General features: G+C 29.5%; 3 protein-coding genes across 4 annotated transcripts; all 3 read left to right on the top strand.

Moving 5' to 3' along the window:
* Nucleotides 1-5,933: 5,933 nt before the first annotated feature.
* LOC127253955 (DNA-repair protein XRCC1) lies at nt 5,934-9,451 on the top strand. 2 transcript variants are annotated; one of them, XM_051278772.1, is made up of 8 exons: nt 5,934-6,085; nt 6,272-6,503; nt 6,598-6,786; nt 7,253-7,364; nt 7,469-7,551; nt 7,777-7,869; nt 7,956-8,042; nt 8,948-9,451. In XM_051278772.1, the coding sequence occupies exons 2-8, from the start codon at nt 6,303-6,305 to the stop codon at nt 9,284-9,286; spliced, it is 1,104 nt and encodes a 367-aa protein (XP_051134729.1). In that variant the 5' UTR covers nt 5,934-6,085; nt 6,272-6,302; the 3' UTR covers nt 9,287-9,451. The 2 variants fall into 2 exon arrangements, with proteins under 2 accessions (XP_051134729.1, XP_051134728.1); XM_051278771.1 differs by having other exon boundaries at nt 5,936-6,085; nt 6,258-6,503.
* A 1,709-nt stretch (nt 9,452-11,160) lies between these two features.
* LOC127253961 (cytochrome b-c1 complex subunit 7) lies at nt 11,161-13,550 on the top strand. Its single transcript, XM_051278778.1, has 4 exons — nt 11,161-11,352; nt 11,433-11,590; nt 12,869-12,916; nt 13,198-13,550. Exons 1-4 carry the CDS (start codon nt 11,256-11,258, stop codon nt 13,264-13,266), a joined length of 372 nt encoding a protein of 123 aa, XP_051134735.1. The 5' UTR covers nt 11,161-11,255; the 3' UTR covers nt 13,267-13,550.
* Nucleotides 13,551-17,474: 3,924 nt separating this feature from the next.
* Nucleotides 17,475-19,000, top strand: LOC127253960 (auxin-induced protein 22C-like). Its single transcript, XM_051278777.1, has 3 exons — nt 17,475-17,840; nt 18,439-18,526; nt 18,780-19,000. Exons 1-3 carry the CDS (start codon nt 17,489-17,491, stop codon nt 18,865-18,867), a joined length of 528 nt encoding a protein of 175 aa, XP_051134734.1. The 5' UTR covers nt 17,475-17,488; the 3' UTR covers nt 18,868-19,000.
* The last annotated feature ends 2,415 nt before the right edge of the window (nt 19,001-21,415 follow it).

Below are 21,415 nucleotides of genomic sequence, written 5' to 3'. Positions count from 1 at the left end.
TGATTTGTATTTATATTTTACATTTAACTATTGATTTTATGAAATGTTTTGTAAACGTAATACTACCTCCGTCCTACATTGGGATAATTATAATTAGTAGATAATTAAAAATGTATTAGTAAAAATAATTAATTTATAATATAAATCATTATAGATTAAGATTAAGTTAACTAATTAGTTTAATTAAAATTAAAAAAATTAAATTAAAAAATTTAAAATAAAATTAAAATGGATAATCATTTTTTTAAAAAAAAGTGACATGAGACGTGGGACGGACAGAAACGATAATATAGACGTAATAAGTAGGACGGAGGGAGTAAGATATTTCTTATAAAAATAATAAAATTTATATAATTGTATTTAAATAATTTTTAAAAGAAAACAAGATATTTTTGGTTTTAGTCCACGTTGACCCAACGGGTCTAAATTGAATAGGATTTATTGGCCTATCGTTTAATGGCTTAGGACCGGGTCCGAATCTGCACTACCACTTGTTTCTGGGTCAGCCCATTCCATTATTATTAATACTCTATCCGTCCCAAATAACGTGTCCGCCTTACTATAGATATATAAAAATTTAAATAAAATATAATTAGTACGAAGATAACAAGTGTATTAATAATAATTATTATTATAATAAAAATAAGTATAAATTAAAATAATTAAATAATTTAATTAAAATTATAAAATTTGAAATGTGATTTAAATGTATATTATATTAAAAAAAAATTATATGAGACAAATGAAATTAAGAATTATAATATATAATTAAAATAAACTTAAAATATATGTGTAAATATTTTAAATAATACACCTCATTATATAAAATAGGAATACTATTTTATAAAAAATAATTATATAATATAAATAATATACTAATATTTTACTTATGATTAACATAATTAATTTTATAGAAAATTGTAGAGTTTTAAATGTAGATAAAAAAATATTTTTTATTGAGAAATATAATAATAGATAAGTTTTGAGTAGCTCCTACATGTAAAATATTATAAATTTAATTAAATTGATAAGTTTATATTTTTTTAAAGTATACACATTTAAAATTGATAAATTTTATAAAACTAAAAAATATGTTAAAATGAATTAAAATGAAAAAAATATGTCATTTGTTACCGAACGAATTTAATATATTATTTGTATTATATGTTGAATATATACAATTTAATGTTATAATATCAATATATTTATATTATATAAATTAATTTTTAGTCAATTCATTTATTTATTGATTTATATGTTATTTGAATTTACATAAAATATCACACATATATATATATAATTATAATGTTATGCTCTCCCTTGTAAAAGAACAATATTATATTGACACTAAATATAGTGTTAGTTAAACTTTGATTTTGCCTTTAGGAATATGTGTTAATTTAAATTAAAAAAAATAGTAATAGTTGCGTAATAATAAAAAAAATAAAGATAATTTTATGAGTTTATGATTATTTATGGTAAAAAAACTATTATTTTGAAATAAATAAAAATAATAAAATAAAATTATTATTTTGGTTGGAATGAAATATATTTTAATAGGGACGATTAGGGTGCAACAGATAAAAAAAGACATGCATTATATGGTTTCAAGGCAACAAGTTAGACAATTCATATTTTAAGATGTGCTTTATAATATCTTATATGATGATATTAATAATAATCGTGTGTTATGTGAATTATTATTATATATTGAATTTATTTTATATTAATATAAATTATATATATATTGTTTTTAATATTGTATATATACATATCTATATATTTAATGTCTTGTCAATAATAGTGCGAAAGTGATGAATAATTTTTATATTTTCTTTGTGGTATATAAAGTGTTCTTTTTTTTTTTTTTTTTTTTTTTCTTTTTCATTCAGTCTGTTTCACATAATTTTTTTTTTTGAAAATATGATTATACACTTTAATCGTATTTTAAATTTAATTATTTATGTAGTTTTTAATTTTAATATATAATTATTTTTATTAATATACTTATTAATTATTTATTAATTTTTCTAATGTTATAATTTTTAATATGAGCAGCATTACGAATAATATTAAATTGTTTATTACACTAGAAATTTGGCACAATTCAATAATCAAAATCTTCAACTAAATCATCAAATTTAATTTGAATTATGATTGCATAGTCTACTTGTTACATGAATTTAATTACAAACTACTATCCCAATATAATATAATTTAGCTTCATTATATATCATAAAAAATAAAAAATTAATAAATCAAACTATTGGCATTAGGATTCCTATCTATATATCAAACTACTAATTTTATTTTATTTTTTGTTATAAAAAAAAAAAGAAAGAAAAAGAAAAAAAAAAGATTGTGTGTAATCTTGCATTTATTTTGGAGCTTCCTACTATTTTCACAACTTATATATTAATTTGAACTGTGGTTACAATGTTGATTGAATCAATTCAATAGTCTTATCGATTCAATTAATAAATATAATATAAACGGACAAAATATGTCTATATATAGAACAACATAACATTAGGCTATATAGAAATATGTAATTTATAAAAAATGTATACATATTTATAGTGATATACAAATCGTCTAAATAAAATAAAATTTTTACAAATTGTCTGACTTTTAAATAAGACAACTAAGATACATATAATATATAGGAATATTTTTCTAAATATAAATTAAAATTATCCTATAATTATTGTGATTTCATTTAAAAAGTATTGTTCTTTTTTAAAAATATTATATTATATTTAAATTACTATTAAAAATAATAAAATTTAATTTTAAAATAATACACTCATAGTATATTATTGGAGAAAACTATTTTTAAAGAGCTTCGTGATAGTTACTATATATAACTTCTAAATTGAAAATTTATGGATTTGTTTAGTTGTAGTTTGAACGTGATTTAAAATATAGCGTTGATTTGAATTTTTATTTAAATGATATTTTATAAGATAAAATACACCAGATAAATAATATTAATTTGAATTAGAAATGATAAAAGAACAAATCCTATATTTTTATCCCAAGAGATTACCCTAGGAACATAAATGTTTATTTGGTGATATTTATTTATTTATTTATTTAAATAATAGATTGACTGCAATATTGTCTATAAAATAAATAAAATATCTTATATAAATATCTTGAGAACTTGGCTAAGCAATTTTGGCTACCAAACTCTACGCTATTTATCGAAGCATTAAAAGCATAATGAATTTACAGTTGGTTCTTTTTTAATTATTTTACTATAATATCATATTAAATTATTATTTAAACATAAAATAAAAATACAAACTAAATACTTCTCACTTTTTTTTTTTTTTTTTAAATTATACATTTTAATTTCATTTTAAAATTATAATTTTTTTAAATTTAATTTTAATTAAACTAATTAGTTATTCAATCTTAATTTAAAATTATTTTTATCGTACGATAGTTATTTTCACTGATACATTTTTAATTATTTACTAATTATACCTCTCATAAATTTTTGTATCTACAATAAAAATGACACGATAGCCGGGACAGGAGAGTATATTCTAAGTATTGAATTTGATTAGAAATTTCTTTTCAAATTTTTATAAATATATATTTTTTTCCGAATCATATAACCTAAAAAAGAATGATATGCTTGTTTGAATTTATATATTTCATTGAAATTTTGATGACACCATATTATTCAATTATAAATTATGGTACGATATAATGCATATTTGATTAATTTTTTTTAATATAAAATCCAATGAATAAAATGTATATATTTTTATACATAATTTATATAAATTAGTTTGTAAAAGATAGATAATTTTATGATCTATAAATATATTTATTTACTTAAAAAAAATAGAAATAAAATATTATAAGTACGTTTCATCTTAACAAAAAAACATATAGTATATACATATTAACACAATACATTAATATATTTATTTATAAATGACAATTTCTGGCCGGCTTGGCACAAATTATTGCATAATCCAATTTTAATTCGAACTAAAATATTAAGGCCCAAACATAGTCCAAATTAAAATTGAATCGGGCCGAACCAATCGGTATTTAAAAAATTATTTATTTGTTCATATTATATACAAAAATAATTTAATTGCAGCAACATGCATATATACACAAATACACAATGATTTAACAACTAAATTAACAAAAAAAATAAAACCAACACATATAAAATAACTCTATAAACACCAAATCTTGCAAAGTGATCTAAACAAAATGAGAAAAGCAAACGATTCATAAAAATCAAAAGGTAGTAGTGTCATTCATGGGATATGTTATTAAGAACTAAAATAAAAAAAATTCAACTTTTTAATATATAAAATAACTTAAACAAGCAACAAATTATTAAAAACTAAAATTCGTCCACAGTCATATCTCACTGTAACATATCATTTGAACTTTGCAAAGTAACGTGAGATACGTTATTGCATTTTGATTTCAAACATTATTGGTGTAACTTTGAAATTTTTTGACAACTTCCTCAATATCTAGGTCTGTCTCTCTGTAGTTTTGTAAAAATATTTGTTTCATCACTAGGGAGCAATTTCTATTTGATTGTTCATTTTGTTGATATTATAAGATTGTAATTTTGTGTTTAAGTAAATTTTTATAATGGTATATATATCCTATAGAAATATTTCAACACATATACATGTATATACATATACTAGTACTTCTTGAAGCGCGTTACATTGCAGGGTTGTCATGTATTATTAAAAATATTTTATAAATTATTATATTTGTATATATATTATATACTCCCATAACAAAGTATCCATTCTTCTTTTAGTAACTGTATTATCTGTCTAACATTACAAATATCCTTACAACTTACAATATATTATACAAATGCCATTACTTTTATATCACATATACTAATAAGGTTATTTTGGTCATTTTTACTTTATTCATACTATATTCCAATATAATATTAATATTTCTAAAATTACATGAAAAAAGCAAATTGATACTTATTTCTGGGACGGAGGGAGTATTACTATTACCTAATTGAACTTATTTAAAATGAGGTTGAAAAGACTCTTAAAAATGCCAAAATCTTTATTAATTATATTAATATGATTGAACATTCAAGTGAGTAATAAGATAATATATATATATATATATTGATTTTTTAGAAAACATAATTTATTTTGGATTCTGAAGCTACTTGTCATTTGAGTAAAAACCGCTGATTACGATTACAAACAGTCAGTTACGATTTGTTAAAATGTCAAATCGAATTTTTCGAATGACAGTTTTGATGACGATTCGACGATTTCGATTATGATTTATAAGTCGTTGGTTACGGTTTGAACCGACCGGTTTATATATGTATATATATTTATTTTTTATTGTTTTTCTTTTTTATTTTCTAATTTTTCTAAATTTGAATTTTATTTAAAAATAATTAATTTTGTTTGTTATTTTATTTAGATTTGTTTGTTATATATTTATTATATAAAAATAATATAAATAATAATTAATTATATTGTTGTAATATAAAATAATTAAAATAAAAAAATTAAATTAAATTTTAAAGAAAAATAAATAAAAAATTATAGAAATATTGATGTAGTAAGTAGTTCAAATTAAATAATAATATAATAAAAATTTATAAAATATAAAGAAATATTATAGTATTAGTATTATTTTTTAATATTATTAATATTTATTTATTTTTATTATTATTATTTTTATAAAAATAATATATTGAAAATTTAATTATAAATATATTATTATTATTATTTTAAAATACACAAAATTTGGCCTAAATCCTAATGTCTAACCAATCATTTTACACATCCACAGCCCACAGCCGCCGCAGCCGCACAGGTCTCCTCTTTCTTCTTCTTCCAAACGGTTTGAATCGGCGGTTCACGGTTCGGCTTGGGAAAATTACAAACCGAAGCCGAACCTTCGCCCGGTTTGGATTTGAACCGTAACCGCCGGTTCGAAAACCGGCGCAAGTCTAAATGCTTGTGCTTCACCTACGGGCTGGGTCTGGAAGGTGAAGTTTCGAGCCCTAGAAGGTCAATGGCTGACCAAACTTTCTATACAGGTATACTGTGTATGTATAACTGCTTTGCTTTGCTGTTGTTTGGCTGCAACTGGATTGATTCAGCAATTGGATTCGCATAATTTTATCAATTCCTAGCTATTTGATTTCATCTTGGTTTCAGAATTTGTAATTTCTACGGTTGATGTTCTGCCTCTTAATGTGCATTTTGTAGCTGGTAAATTGTAGGGCTTGAGAAAGGGTGTTGTGGTTCAGTCTCATGTCTGGGTCAAGGAAAAGGAATTTGCCGTCATGGATGAGTTCCAGGGACGATGAAGATGATGATAGTGAAAAATCGAAGCAAACGAAAGGCCGTGGGGGATCAAGGAAGGAGCAAAATGGATGTGATCAGGAAAGTAAAGGGGAGGAGAGTGTTGATTATCCTGCAGGCTCAGTTGCCTCGAATTTCTCGAAACTAATGGTGATGAACTCAATTTGCATTCTCTGATGAGGATTTGGCCTTTTGGTTTTGCTGTTTTAGTGATGGGTGAATTGATTGGCATGTTTGGGTTCAGGAAGGGGTGGTGTTTGTGCTGTCGGGGTTTGTGAATCCTGAGCGTGGTATATTGAGGTCGCAGATGCTCGAAATGGGGGCCGAATATCAGCCTGATTGGAACTCGGATTGCACCCTTCTTGTGTGTGCATTTGCCAACACTCCCAAGTTTAGGCAAGTTAAAGCTGATGGAGGAACTGTTATATCGAAGGTTCAAAGCATTTTACATTTATATAAATTTCATTCTATATTTCGTGTATGATGGGGAAATGCATTTGCTTTGCTTTGCTTTATTTACGTATGCTATGCTAATATGAATAAATCTCCATGTTTTCGTTTACATCGTGCTAACTGTTACATATCTTAGTTAATGTAGCTATGCTTGTCTTTGTTTTTGTTGTTACCATTTCTTTGAATATTTCATTATAGATTAGTGATTAGCCTAACAATATATATATACATACATATATATATATATATATATAGATATATATAAAAGGAGGGAAAGGCACAGAAAGAAAAGAAAGAATTCATGGAACTTGGGTTGGGTAGCATCATTACTCAGACAGGACAAAAAGAAATACAATACTTATTTCTCTCTTCTTTGATGTGTTTTGGTTGATCGCCCAGCCCATCCATTAATGGAATTCGGAATGATTGTTTTCATTTGAATGTAGGACTGGATCTCTGAATGTTATACTCAAAGAAAACTAGTTGACATAGAAATGTATCTAATGCACGCTGGCAAACCTTGGAGGCGGCAAACAATTTCGCATCAAGCCAAACAAGGTTAATATTATTTATGTGTATGGCACATTTGGTTAATGTTTCATTTTGGTTGTGGAAAAGGTTGAAATATTGTATTTAAACCAATTTTGCTATTTTCATTCTAGATATAAAACCGCCCACATCTAGAAAATCTTCAAAACAAGAAGAGAAGGGATCATGTTCAAAGAAGACTACCGGTACTTCCAAGGTACTCCTATTTTGTTCTCTCTTATTTTTGTTGTGGTGGAAAATATATGTTTGTTATTGCTTACTATCAAGTGCACATAATTTTTTCTCCCCCTGCATGTTTTTATATCCGTGTTGAGCAAAAACAGTTTGGATAAGTTCTTAGGTGGTTAACTTGACAACAACATTCCCGAGCTCTTTATATTAGCTGTTGACATGATTTTAAACCGTGACACTTTCTCATCAGGTGAAAGGTTGCTTTTCTCCTTCGACAGTGAAGAAGTGGGCGTCTGAGGATCTTAAAAGAACCATATCGTGGCTTGAAAAGCAAGATGAAAAGGTATTATGGAACACTCCGACTTAAATTCCTATGCACTGAAGTTAAATACCCATCCTTTATCTAGATTATATTTTCCTTATGCACAGCCGGAGCCTGCTGAGGTAAAGAAGGTAGCCACAGAAGGAATCCTGACCTGTTTACAGGATGCCATTGATGCTTTCAAACAAGGGCAGGTATGCAACCTCAGTCTTATATATATATATATATATGTATATTAACTTTATTTGCCCTATATTTATTAAACTTGCAAACTCAGCTAAAGTAAATATGCTTTACAAAATCCTGTTGCTTGGGTGTTGTTTGTTTTATTGTAGAATTCTTGGGAATGTCAATCGCAATTTTTAGCAAAATGGCTCCTTTAGTTGTGAAATAATTGCCTACTTTCAGTTTATTGTTTCAGTATAGACAAACTATTGTTATGTCCCAATATGAAATTGTTTGTAGATGGATGCTTAGTAATTTTTTTCTCAAAACCTGCAATTACTAGTGATCAAATTTCTATTGCAGTCTTTAACTCTAATTTCAGAATAGAAATAGGAATTTTGGGGGTACTTAATGCCCCAAGTTTTACTTTATAATCAACAGGTTCGAACCCGATAAATGAATGAATAATGAGGCTTATCTAGTATTCTTCTAAATTCGCCTCCACTTGAATATTTTTTAAATTCTATTATTAGTTTCTATTACTTAAATTTTCAAAGACTTTGTTGATTTGAATATCCTCCTCGTAGCTGCTACAAATGATATATATATGTATATTTAAATATGATTAATTAAGTTGATGAAATTCGTAAAGCTTACAAGTTAAAGGGCTCTTGTCAGCTGTGGAATCCTAAAACATTATGGGAACAAAACTATGTTTGCTTTAATCCAGATCGAACAGTGTACAATGTAAACTAAGATGTATCATATTGTTTGTATTGTTATTTGTTTCGGACCATTATGATGTTTTTAACCTATGCATTTCAATGAAGCTTTATTATTTCGTGCTTTCGCTTAAATTTTCGTCACTGCCTCAGATTACGCGCTCCCGTTCGTGCATTCACTCTATGCATAATTCCTTTTGTTTTTTCTACAGGGCATTGAACAGATAATGGAGCAGTGGGGCTGCGTTCCTCGGCTGGTTGAGAAGCTGGGAGAGCTGGATGGCTCAGGTTCGCGCAGCAAGGACGAGCTATGCAGAGAGGCAATGCTCTCGAAGCAAATGTACGAGCTGGAGTTCCTCAACATGGAGAATGACGAGGATGTTGCAAGCAGCAGCAGAAATAAACGTGTGAGCTCAAAATCCGGCAACAAAAATGGCAGCAACACCGGAGGAGACGGGGCCGAATCTCCTTCCTGTGATAGCGATGCGACAATTGAAATGACTGAGGAAGAAATCGATCGGGCTTACGGAGCAGTGGGTGCTTGTTTGTAGCCTGTAGGTACATATTGTGTTGTGTAAATTTGCTAATGTTTTGCTGCTACATCCATCATCATGTTTTCTTTTGTTCAGGCAGACTGCTCTGTTTATCTAAATACTTTTGGGGGGTTTTGATTAATTAGCTACGGTCATTTTTTTTCTTTAAAAAATTCGAAATCTCTCTCTCTCTCTCTCTCTCTATATATATATATATATATATGATATATTTTTTATGAAAAGATTACATTAATAACATGTCAAACATAATGTTAAAAATTGTAAGTGTGTTTATTTGTTGGATTGATTTTCGGTTTTACTATTTCAATATATTTTTTTTCTAAAAACATCAAATTAATTACATATTTTTTATTTTTTATATTACACTAAAATTAATTTTTATATTCATCAATACATATTTATATCACTAAATCCAAAATCAAAATCTTACAAACTTTTGAGGTAGAGGCATGATAATATAATATCATTATGAAATTTGAAAAATTGATATAATTATTCAATAAGTAATTAAATAAAATACTACTATTAAGTTAAAATAATAAAACTAAGGGTAAACTGTTTTTTTAGTCCCGTAACTTACCCTTTTATCATTTTAGTCCTGTAAGTTGAGCATGTCGCAAATTAGTCCTATAAGTGAAAAAATTTTGTTGTTTTAATCCTCCGGCGCCGGAGACGTCCGCGTGGCTCGCCGGAGGTGACGTGTCCGCCAGGTGTCCCGCCAGATCAGTGATACCTGGCGGACACGTGAATTTATTATTATTATTTTTTAATTTTTTTAATTAGACCAAATAAAAAAAATACAAATAAAATTAAAAATAAATTAAAAATAAGTTAAAAAAAAATTTAAAAATGAAAAAACAAATAAAAAATCCATGTGTCCGTCAGGTCAGCGACACCTGGCGGACACGTCATATCCGGTGAGCCACGCGGGCATCTTCGGCGCCAAAGGACTAAAACATCGAAAATTTTTCACTTATGGGACTGGTTTGCGACAGGCTCCACTTACGGGACTAAAATGATTAAGGGATCCAGTTACGGACTAAAAAAAACAGTTTAGCCTAAAACTAAATTATAAAAATACTGATATACTTCCTATGTCCTATTGAAATGTTGACGTTTACTTTGAGCGTCCAAAAGAAAAGTAGACATAAATTGAAAATGTATTTATTAGGTTAGGTTGATAGTATAATACTAAATTAAAAAATAATAACTTTTTTTCGGGACAAACGAAAATAAAAAATGGTAACCCGAAAAGATTATTAGATGATAATATCATTTAAATTAAATATAATTATATAAAAAAATTATGAAATTGAAAAATATGAATATGTAAAAATAATATATCATAATTCTATATTATTATGAAATATATATATATATTTTTTTATGTTTATAAAAATATATTACTCCTTACTTCCTTTTTTCTCATTAAAAATACTATTTTTATCCTTTTTTTCCTGTTCTTCGTTCTGTATATATATTTAAATATATATGTCCTGAACCGGAAGTTCGAGCCGGCGGTTCACGGTTTAGATAATAAAGGAACCGAAACCGCTTCGAATTGTGTAAAAAATGGTTTCGGTTTCGGTCGACGGTGAACCGGAATCGCCTGTGCGAACCGGTTGGGCAAGTCTTGTCTGAATGTGTTTGTTTGAAGGATTTTGGTGGATTTTTACTGTTAATCCAAATTTTTTTCCCAAAAACATCAAATCAAACACCTATTTTTTATTTTTTATATTATACTAAAAATCAATTTTACATTTAAAACATCACATCAACCTCTATTTATATCATATCATATAACTATTCAAATTTAAAACTTTTACTATTAAGTCCGAAGTCAAAATCCAAACCCCCCAAACAAACACACCCACATGTGTGTATTAACGGCGTATCTGAAGAAGGCAGCGATACATTGGTTGAGGGAGCGTTCTAGAAAGGCGAAGCTCGACGGAGGCGAGGAAAAATGTTGTCAGGTCTATCGAAATGGCTTGTGGATCCGAAGCGCAACCCCCTCGCGGCTATTCACATGAAGACCATATCCAATCGCTTGCGGAAATACGGTAAGGATTTTAATTGAATTTGGAATGGTTGTTTTGCGGTTGGTGGATGACTTCTGATTTTGTTTTCGGAAATCAATCAGGTCTCCGACATGACGATTTGTACGACCCGATGTACGATCTTGATGTGAAGGAGGCGCTGAATCGGCTACCGAGAGAGATCGTCGATGCCAGGAATCAGCGCCTCCTGCGAGCTATGGACATTTCAATGAAGCACGAGTATCTTCCAGAAAATCTCCAGGTATACCGATACCAAAAAAAAAAAAAAAAATACTAATAAAGTAGCCGTATTTGCTAGAGTTGTACCATTTTCTTTTGGTGATGGAACATTAGCTAATGCTTGGAAGTGATTTTTTCGTGAATGGATTGTGCATGTGTTCTTGTGTATGTAATGTGAAATCATATTATTCCATTCATTTTTTATTTGCCTCTTTGCAAAGATGTACAGTGTTGCATTATATTTCAGCTTATGTCAGAGTTTCTGAATTTGGTTTATTGATTAGGAGGTAAATTTGTTCTTTTAATCCCTTTGTCTGCTTTCCTTTACAATTTTTACACATGGAAAAATATAGAAATTAAACCTGTAAGGCAGAAGCATATAAGTTAGTGGTGATGCTACTTCTTGGTTATACAGTCTCTAGTCTCGACTTGTACATACCAGTGCTGGTGACACCCCGACCGCAAGCCACGCAATGTCGGGAGTGTCGGGATCACCCATCCTCAAATTACTCTAGGGCAAACGCGCTTAACTCTAGAGTTCTTTCACTAGGGCTCTCGAAAAAAAATATGCACATTGTTATATTGTTAACATGAGTAGTCTATTCAATTCATTTAATTATTATTGAACTTCGGATGGCCTAATAGGTTCATCCACCCACGGGAGTTAGGCCAAACAACGGCTCAACTCCGAGGGTGTCACAAGTGCTTAGTGTATAGCTTTCTCAAGAAGCTGATTTTATTGCCTCCTGTTCATTATAAACCCGACTTTTGCCTTTTACCTTGGAACTAAAGGTTTTTTTCTTTTTTTTTTTTTTGAAATTAGTCACATTCAAAAGGTCCTGTGAAAAAATCGCGTATGGCCTATAAATATGGACACCCCATATAATCGCAACCTGTTTACGGAAAATAGACACGTGTCTTATAAGTTGAGTGAGAGGTGATGCTATATTGCTGTGTTAATATTAACTGTTAGCCAATCTTGTAATCTTGCTGCAGTAGATGAGCTAGGTCATTTGGAATGTTTAATTTCGCCCTTCTGTGATTGTACTTGTGATTTGTAGAATAATTTTTCGAAAAAAAAAAAAAAAAAACATTTTTTCTCTTGCAAAACATAACCCCAAACCTCCAAACTCAATCCAAACTTCAAAGAAAACCTAATGTTACCTGTTCCAGTAGCATCCCCTAGTAAGTAAATTTGTAATAGTTGACATGTATAGGCTTATATTACTGTTTTTAAGGTTTTCATTTTATCCTTGCTTGTTCTTAATTTTTATAATCTATTACGCTTCTGTCTATACAGGCTATGCAGACGCCATTTAGGAACTATCTTCAGGATATGCTGACTCTTGTAAGTACTACCTGTATATTTCCTCGATTTGTTGTCGTAGCATGATGTTTTGGAGCCAACATGTTGAAGTTAGATTTAGATGCTTATCTGAAGTATTTGTTCTAAAGACACGCTTATACTCACTCGTGTAGTTCATTATCAATAATTGCTTTGACAATAATTTGTTTACGAGCATCACATCTTCTTATTTTCTTTGCAAAGGGAGTTGTTTTTCTTTTGGTATAGGAGTATTATCTTCTTCCTGGGTTTTTTATGCCGTGCCCTAATAATGTTAACTGTAGGTTAAGAGGGAGAATGCTGAGCGTAAAGCACTCGGTGCATTGCCACTTTATCAGCGCACCCTTCCTTGAGTTCGATTGATTCCATCATTGAATAAAGGCAAGGTAATCTTGATCCCTTTCTGAGGCTGGACTCTCACTCAGTTTGAATTTTCAACCTCTTTTCTTATTGTTTGGTTCTTGGGTTTTAAGCATATCATTTAATAATGTTGGATTGATTAGTTGTTGCTGCTATCTCCATAAATCTGGAAAAATGGCTGCATTTTCTGAAGGATTATGTTTTATTTTATCAGGATTTTTATTTAGGTTCTCTCACAGTTGTTTGAAGTAATAAGAAGGTGCATGTGTTAATAATGCATTTGTTTTTTATTCTTTTGATTCATTATTATGAATAATATGCTAATAATTGCTAGACACCTCTACTATGCTAGCAAATGGAACATTATGGGTAGTGTTTGTTTGTGGATTTGATTTCGGGTTTGGATTTTTTGAATAGTTGTTTGATGAAATATAAATAAATATTAATACGATGGTTGATGTTTTGAAGAAGTTTATTAGGCATGGTGGGGGTTTACCCGCACTCAGTGCTATTGCGTCATTAAGGTTAGTGATTTTAGGTGAAATAATTCTTCATAAATATATATATATTTTTAAAATGGAGCATAATATAAATACATATTCGTTGATAAATTATCAATTCATATGAGATATTATTTATATTATTTAACATAATTTTTTATATTAATATAAAAAAATATTCATATTCGTTCAAAAATACAAAATGAACAAATTCAAAATTGTAGGAGTAATAAAAATAATATATTTATAATTACTATCATTATGATTATATAAAAAAAAATACTCCGTCTGTCATTCAATTGTATGCTTATTTGACCGATGTTTTGTTTAAATAGTATTTTAATACGATGTTTTTGTGAGAAAAAGTAATTTATTTTTATTAAAAACAAGTGAATAATATTAATTTTAGTTTGAAACAGTAAAAAAACAAAATCATAATATTCGGTCAAAATATATCAACTTCACAGGTCAAAATATAATTTTTAACTTTGGCTATGTTCTTTTGTAATTCAAATTAAAATCAATTGACTCTACACAATTTATAATAAAAGATTTTGTTTGTTTCTTTAGCTCCAAACCCCAAGTTTTTAATATTTGGATTTTACATTCTCCTTAAAAAATATATATTTTTTTTCTCATAAATCATCTAATCATACAATATTTTAATATCAAATTTAAATATTTTCCAAACTATACTTCAAAAGAAACATACCAAAATCTCTAGCAAAATATCATATTAAAATAATATTTAAATAAAAATTAAAAACAATAATCTATTTCAAATCAATTTTAAATTACAATAAAACAAACCTTTTATATTTTAATTATTATTTATACACATTTTTTACAATAAAAAAATGTGCATATACCATCGAAACTAAAATTGATGGTTTTTGAATAATATTAACTTAAATATATATATCAAGGATTCAAACCAAATTGGCGGTTTCTTTAATCGGAACTATCTAAATTAAAATTAATAAATACAAATCAAACCTATGATTAAAAATGTTTGATTCCTATTTACGTGTTCAAACCCTCTTAAACCTGTAGGTTTTGTCTGTGTCTAGTGTATTTTTTTTGCTGGCTTTTATCTCAAAAAATTGGAAAAAAATAAAAATGTTTCTGTATTTTATATAGATTATCCTTACTATATATATATATATGTTAGATTCGAGGCTCAACAATTCTAGCCCAAAAGAATTAAGAAGCCACTCTTGCTAGCCTTGCCAACATAGTTGAGAAAGGGGTCATCTGGGTGCAATTTGAGAGAGACAATCGTTTTCATGCATGCAAGAGAATCACCAAGCAGGAGAGAATATATTCAACTCGATTCTAATCAACGATCTCGTCATTTTCGGAAGTTTCTTTTTGATATCGTTGATTTCTCACTATTTGTTTGGATTCTATTTTGAATCTTATTGGTTGGGATTAGAATGGGTTGTTAGTAGTTGAGAGATCTCTTGTGATTGAGGTTCGATTCTTGTAATTGGGTGTGGAGTTTGATAGTCTTTTGGTTGCGGTTATCTTTGATTGTACGAACTTTTTGATATAGTGAATTTTGGGTGATAGACCTCGTGATTTTTATCCTTCACATTGAAGGAGTTTTGGTTTTTATTATTGGCAGTTATCATTCATCGTACTTTGACACAAAGGAGAATTGATTGAAGAGAAACTGAGAAAGGTTTTAGTGGAACAGTTTGAACACCCTACTTAGGCGTGACGGAGTATATCGAATCTGATTTTGGTTTGCATTTTGTTCTTCTTCCGGTATTATCCCAACAATATATATATATATGATATAAAATACTTCCTCTATCCGTTTTTAAGAGTCACATTTACCTTTTGTATCGTTGTACTTGACATTAAAAATATTATTATATTTGTATAAATTTTTTTTTTTTTTTTATAAAAATGTCTTTCTATTAGTATTACAAGACGCCTAATGAAAATATTTTTGTAATTTTTTTTAATTTGTATTATATTTTGATATAATAATTAATATTCAAATATTAACACAACTACTTATATTTTAAAAATTTATATATAAGAGTACATGAATATATAGAGAAACCGACACTAGAGAAATTAAACGCTAGTTCCGGTCAGTATCATATGATGTGTTGATTGCCAAACCTCAAGGAAGCATATGTTGGGTTGGGGACAGACACACACACCAAATAATCTTAATTAATTAATACACACATATGTATAATTATACTTTTGTCTACCTCATCTAATTAATTATTGACTATATCATAATTAAAATATTCCATTATTCAATTTCTGAATTATAATTTAATTAGGAGTTTCTGCACTTCTTCTCTTTTTTGTTGACAAAAAAAATATATATATATATATATATTCAATGTGCAGAGGGAGTAGTAGTATGGGCTTATTTAATTTTCAGATATATTAATTTTAATTTATAAGCTATATATATTTGTATTAATTCAAATCCATCCATATCTATATTGATTTGAGTACGATCTTTTAGATGTATTAATTCCAAACCAAAATTCAATATGCGAACATCTAGTTCCGTGTTCAAAACCAACTGTTTTTTTTTTTTTATCTTATCTGTCATACAAAGTTTGTTTAATGTCTTAGTTACCTTACTGAGATAATTTAAAAATTATTGCGCCCGAAAATTTATCTGATGTGTGCTTAAAAAAATAATGATTATAAATTTTCACGTCACTAAAAAATGCGAATCTTTTTGTCTCCTTCACACGTGAGAATTAATATTTATCTAGTGTACCATGACATATATAAGCTATAAAAAGACTCAAAATTAATTAAAAAGTTGAAATTAAAATAGAAAGTTCCAATCCAACTTTGAAGATCCATTTCTACCCAATTTGGATTAAATTAATTAAATCTCATTTTTTCATGTTGTTTACAAAACAATGATTAGTTGCAAACTAATATATATATATATATATATATTGACCAATACAGTATCATCACATGATCAAGTAGAGAGAGCCATTATTATTCAATAAAATTTATATAACCTAAAAAAAAAAAGAAAAAAAATTTAAATTTGTTTCCAACACACGTGTATATATATATATCAATGCAGGGTTTAGATTTGGATCATAGTAAAAAGTTGAATAATTTCTACAAAAAAAAAATTAAAATAATAATAATAAAATTATTTAATATGATAGTATTTGTTTTTTCTTCAAGACTATTACTTTAGACAAATTGTACCCAAACTATTATTATTATTGTCGGATACGCAGAATGATCGTATCACCTAAAAATTTGAATTCTTAAGGAAATTCAGCTATTAATCATATATCCACAGACGAGATTATTATTATTTTAAAATAAAAGAATCTGTTGGGTTGGGTCCAGATCATAAAAAAATAAGGTCGAACTGAAAGAAACACAGTGATATTGTCTAAACTGATCGGTTGAAGAAGAAGAAGAACGTCTAACCTGATCGATCACATGTACTGTCTCTCTGTCTCTCTCTCTACATACACACACATATATATATATATGTAAACATAATACATACGAACATACATACATAATTTGGGCACTATTGTTCTCTGTGTCACCGACCGTCACCCCATCCTTACCTGCCATTGTCTTCTCTTCTCCATACACAATACATACATACATACATATATATATATATATATACACCAATTGGATCGGATCGATGGATTGTTCTCTGAGGCATTTTATCAAACACTTAAAGATGGAAGCAATTACTAGTACAATAACTAGTGCTTCATCCCATTCCCTGCAGCTCGAAACGGAGCTCCGGCTGGGGCTCCCCGGAGAAGACAAGAAGAGAGTATTTTCCGAGGTAGCAGTCGTCGGATGGCCGCCGGTCTGCTCCTACCGGAGGAAGAAGACCATGAGGATCGAGGAGGACGACGACAGCAATATTAATAATGTTGAATCATCATCGACAAGTACAAATAGATTATACGTGAAAGTAAGCATGGATGGAGCGCCATATCTGCGGAAGATCGACCTCCGCTCCCACAACCAATATTCCCATCTCCTCGCCGCCCTCCGCCGGCTCTTCCGCTGCTTTCAAATCGGTAAGTCCAATAATATATATATATATATATATATATAACACTCCTTAAATTTTACCATTCAATTTATTATTATTATTTTTTAAAAAAATATGTTTATACATAATAAAAAAATAAAATAAAATAAAAAACACCAAATAAATTTGTAACAAAATATTATATTATTATTTATTAAATAATTTCAAATAGATTAAAAAACCCAAATTATGGTACAGCTGAATTTAGTAATTAACTACCACATACAACATCTATTTTCAAGTAGTATGATAGGTAGAAATTATTTTTAAAAATATTATATTAAAAAGTTATTCTTCACTCAGAATATATTAAAATCTATATATTTGAACTAATTAAGGGACAGAATGTTTATCATTTTAGCTTCTTTTTTTTTTTTTTTAATTTAAATTATATAATAATAAATTTATATTTTTACTATTATAGCAGGACTAAAATACTTCTAGAAAATAAGATGGTGTTTAATTATATATAGATATGGTTCAAATAAAGTTAACAAAGATCCTACTTATGAAATAAATAAATAAATAAACAAAAAACTAAATGAAATTAAATTTTCTTATATATATTCATCGAATGTAAACAGGTCGGGACAGAGAAGAATGCAATGAATATATCGCAATATATGAAGACAAAGATGGCGACTGGATGCTCGTCGGAGATGTGCCATGGGAGTATGTCTCGTCTCTACTTTGTCCTAATTTTCGACCAACTTATTTATATATCTCTATTTAAAATTTGTTAAAAAATTATTATAATTTCTTAGCGATCGAATAGAACTACTTTATACATTCTATATCAATATATTACAACGAAATTAAACTTATAGCTATGATGAAACTATTATTTTATAGTAATATGTTTCAAAAATAAATTGCATATACATTGTATAGATAATAATTAAAATTGTGAATTTCCTCTTATTAGGATGTTTGTGGAGTCATGCAAAAGGTTAAGGATTATGAAGAGATCCTCGTCGTCATCCTCGTCTTCTTCGTCATCTTCAAATGCATAGTCTACCGACTGAAGATCCTGTGTAATTATAATACAGATAGATGGGCAGATTTGTCATTTTACCTTACTTGTTCTTGGATAATGAATGATATATACACACTACTTGTCTTCATAGAAAAACTTAGATGAGATAAAAGAATGGAAATTAACCTGTTTCGAAAGTCTAATTAGATGAGATATAACCCCACTCATTCTTTCTTCCACATACTAAGCAGACAAGAAGCAGAAGATAAGTAAATATATGATAAATCATGACTAGAAGAAAAACATGTTCCAACTATTTGCATGACCTCAATGTGCAGAATATTTAATCATATCAGATGAATGACAACATTCTTTCAGGATACCTTAGCCTGTGGCAGATTTTTGCTTTCATTGTCAAATCAAATCTATATTAACTTTCTAAAATCACATGTAATGCTACCCAGTTCTTACAATTCAACACAAATTACCCATTTAGAGCATACTTCATATATTATTATCTCACCAAGGACAAACACCTCTCCAGATTGTTGCTTATGTTCTTTAGACCACACTTTTCCGCTGTCAGAAAGCATGAGTATCAATAAACATGTTGACTCCAAAAAAGAAAATAAAATCCAATGTCAAAATAGAATGATGGTTGACAAAAGGAAGCAAAGTTTTCTCACTTTGCAAATACTAAACTTATCTCCAACACTTTCTTCTGAAGTGGAGTATTGTGCAAGATTAGCCTCTCTTCTTCTTCTTGAACAACATGCCTAGATGCCTCGGAAACCCGAGGCCTTGGAACCAGATAAGAGTTGTTCCTCCTCTTCCTGTTATGCATTTTGTTGGGATGGAAATGAGTGCAACTCCAATAAATCCTCATACACAAATCCAAATGGGCCAACCTCCCGAAGCGTAGTTATATCACAGTTATGACACCCACTTGTCGATGAAGTAAATGAAAGTATTTCAAAGCAATAAATGAGATGCTATTTGTTTACCCGGTTCGGATATAAACCATCCTACATCCGGGGGATACCAATCCAGGAGGTGTTCATTAATCAGTGCTGATTAATAACAAAACACTCAAACCTCCACCAACCCACGCTACGAATTAATTACCCTTCAAGGTTCAGTTGTTACAAACTCGTACTAACAACCGTCATAGCTGGGCTGCACAGAGTTCGAATGCTCCCCTGATCAGAACTCCAGTCTTCCTTTGATCTCCAAGCTTCTCCAACAGAAATACAATTAAAATCACTTACTTAATGCATGGAGGTGGAAGGGAAGTTGTTGAGAGGATAAGCACAATAATTATCTTACTACCCAATCTCTCTAAGATCACTCTATCTACTTCCCAAAACTCTAATACAATGAAACATACCACCACAGCAGCCATGAAATGACATGCATTAAATTCCCTTTGATCTAACCAAGGAATGATGTTGTATCAAATCAGTTCTGATCACAAGAAGACAAATTCGAAATGTCCAATTTGTCTTTGAGCAGCCACCAACGAGAGGGGACACAAGGGCTGCATGATTGGACTTAACCAGCAGGGCCAGAGTTGCTGTTTTTGAAAGCCAACGACCCCAGAAGCAAAAAGTGTTTTTGTCACTATGCCAAAATTAGATGTAGAGGAATTGAGATTATCTTAACAATCTCCCCCTTTTTGGCATATGTGACCACACACACAATGCAGGAGATAATCTCCCACACATGTAGATTAATCCAAATTAAGAGTAAGTTAAGGTTAGGTTTACATGCCATCAATCCAAAGAAGGCTACATGCAGCCTTTACAGAAATTAAAGTCCAAGAACAGCAAAACAAGAGTCTAAAACAGCAACAGGCAGAAGTTAAGAAGTCATGACACAGTGATGCTACAAACACAGTTCAAACCGAGCTCCCCCTTTCTTGATGATCCGATGATCCCATTCCTTCCAGTAATGCAGCAGCAATCCCCCCTCTCTCCTGCATCTCTCCCCCGTGCGTGGACAGATGCCAAAAAAGGCTGGGATGCTTATAGGAAGTCAGGGAGTTCCTCCTCCTCATCCGGACCGGAGGCAAACCGAGGATGAAGATGTAGAGCACGAATGATTTTCTTCCTATGTTCAGCTAAGGTGGAGTGAATAGAAGCTTGTTCCTGCAAAACTTCAAGAAGTATCCTTCGGGCTTCCAAGAGCTGACCGGACGGATCGGCTGGGAGAGGTTCCTTAAAGTCGTTGAAAAGCTTGTGCAAGTTCGACCTAGGCTTGAAAAATGTTGTTTGAATGGAATCTTCAGTGGGATCAGGAAGGATCCCATTCTGCTTCAGTAACAGTGTAATGAGGGCCGGATATGGGAGGTTCGTTTTGTCAAATGACTTGCCGCGGGCATACTTCATCATTCCATCTCATATCCAATGTTAGTCCCATTACTGGTGGGAAAAACATTCATTGCACAAAATCGAAACAGACACTGATATTTCATAGTCAGTTCAGTTGCACCCAGGCCAGCTCGTCCAAAGTCATCTGATTTCCATGCAGATAGTCGAAGTGCCACTTCTCTTCGGGATTCTTTGATCAAGGTAGACGGATACACT

The sequence above is a fragment of the Andrographis paniculata genome, unplaced genomic scaffold (assembly GCF_009805555.1).
Source record: "Andrographis paniculata isolate CXL003 unplaced genomic scaffold, ASM980555v1 Contig52END, whole genome shotgun sequence".
Classification (NCBI taxonomy): Eukaryota; Viridiplantae; Streptophyta; class Magnoliopsida; order Lamiales; family Acanthaceae; genus Andrographis; species Andrographis paniculata.
Note: the sequence above shows the minus strand (reverse complement) of the source record. Positions and strands in the feature narration are given on the sequence as shown.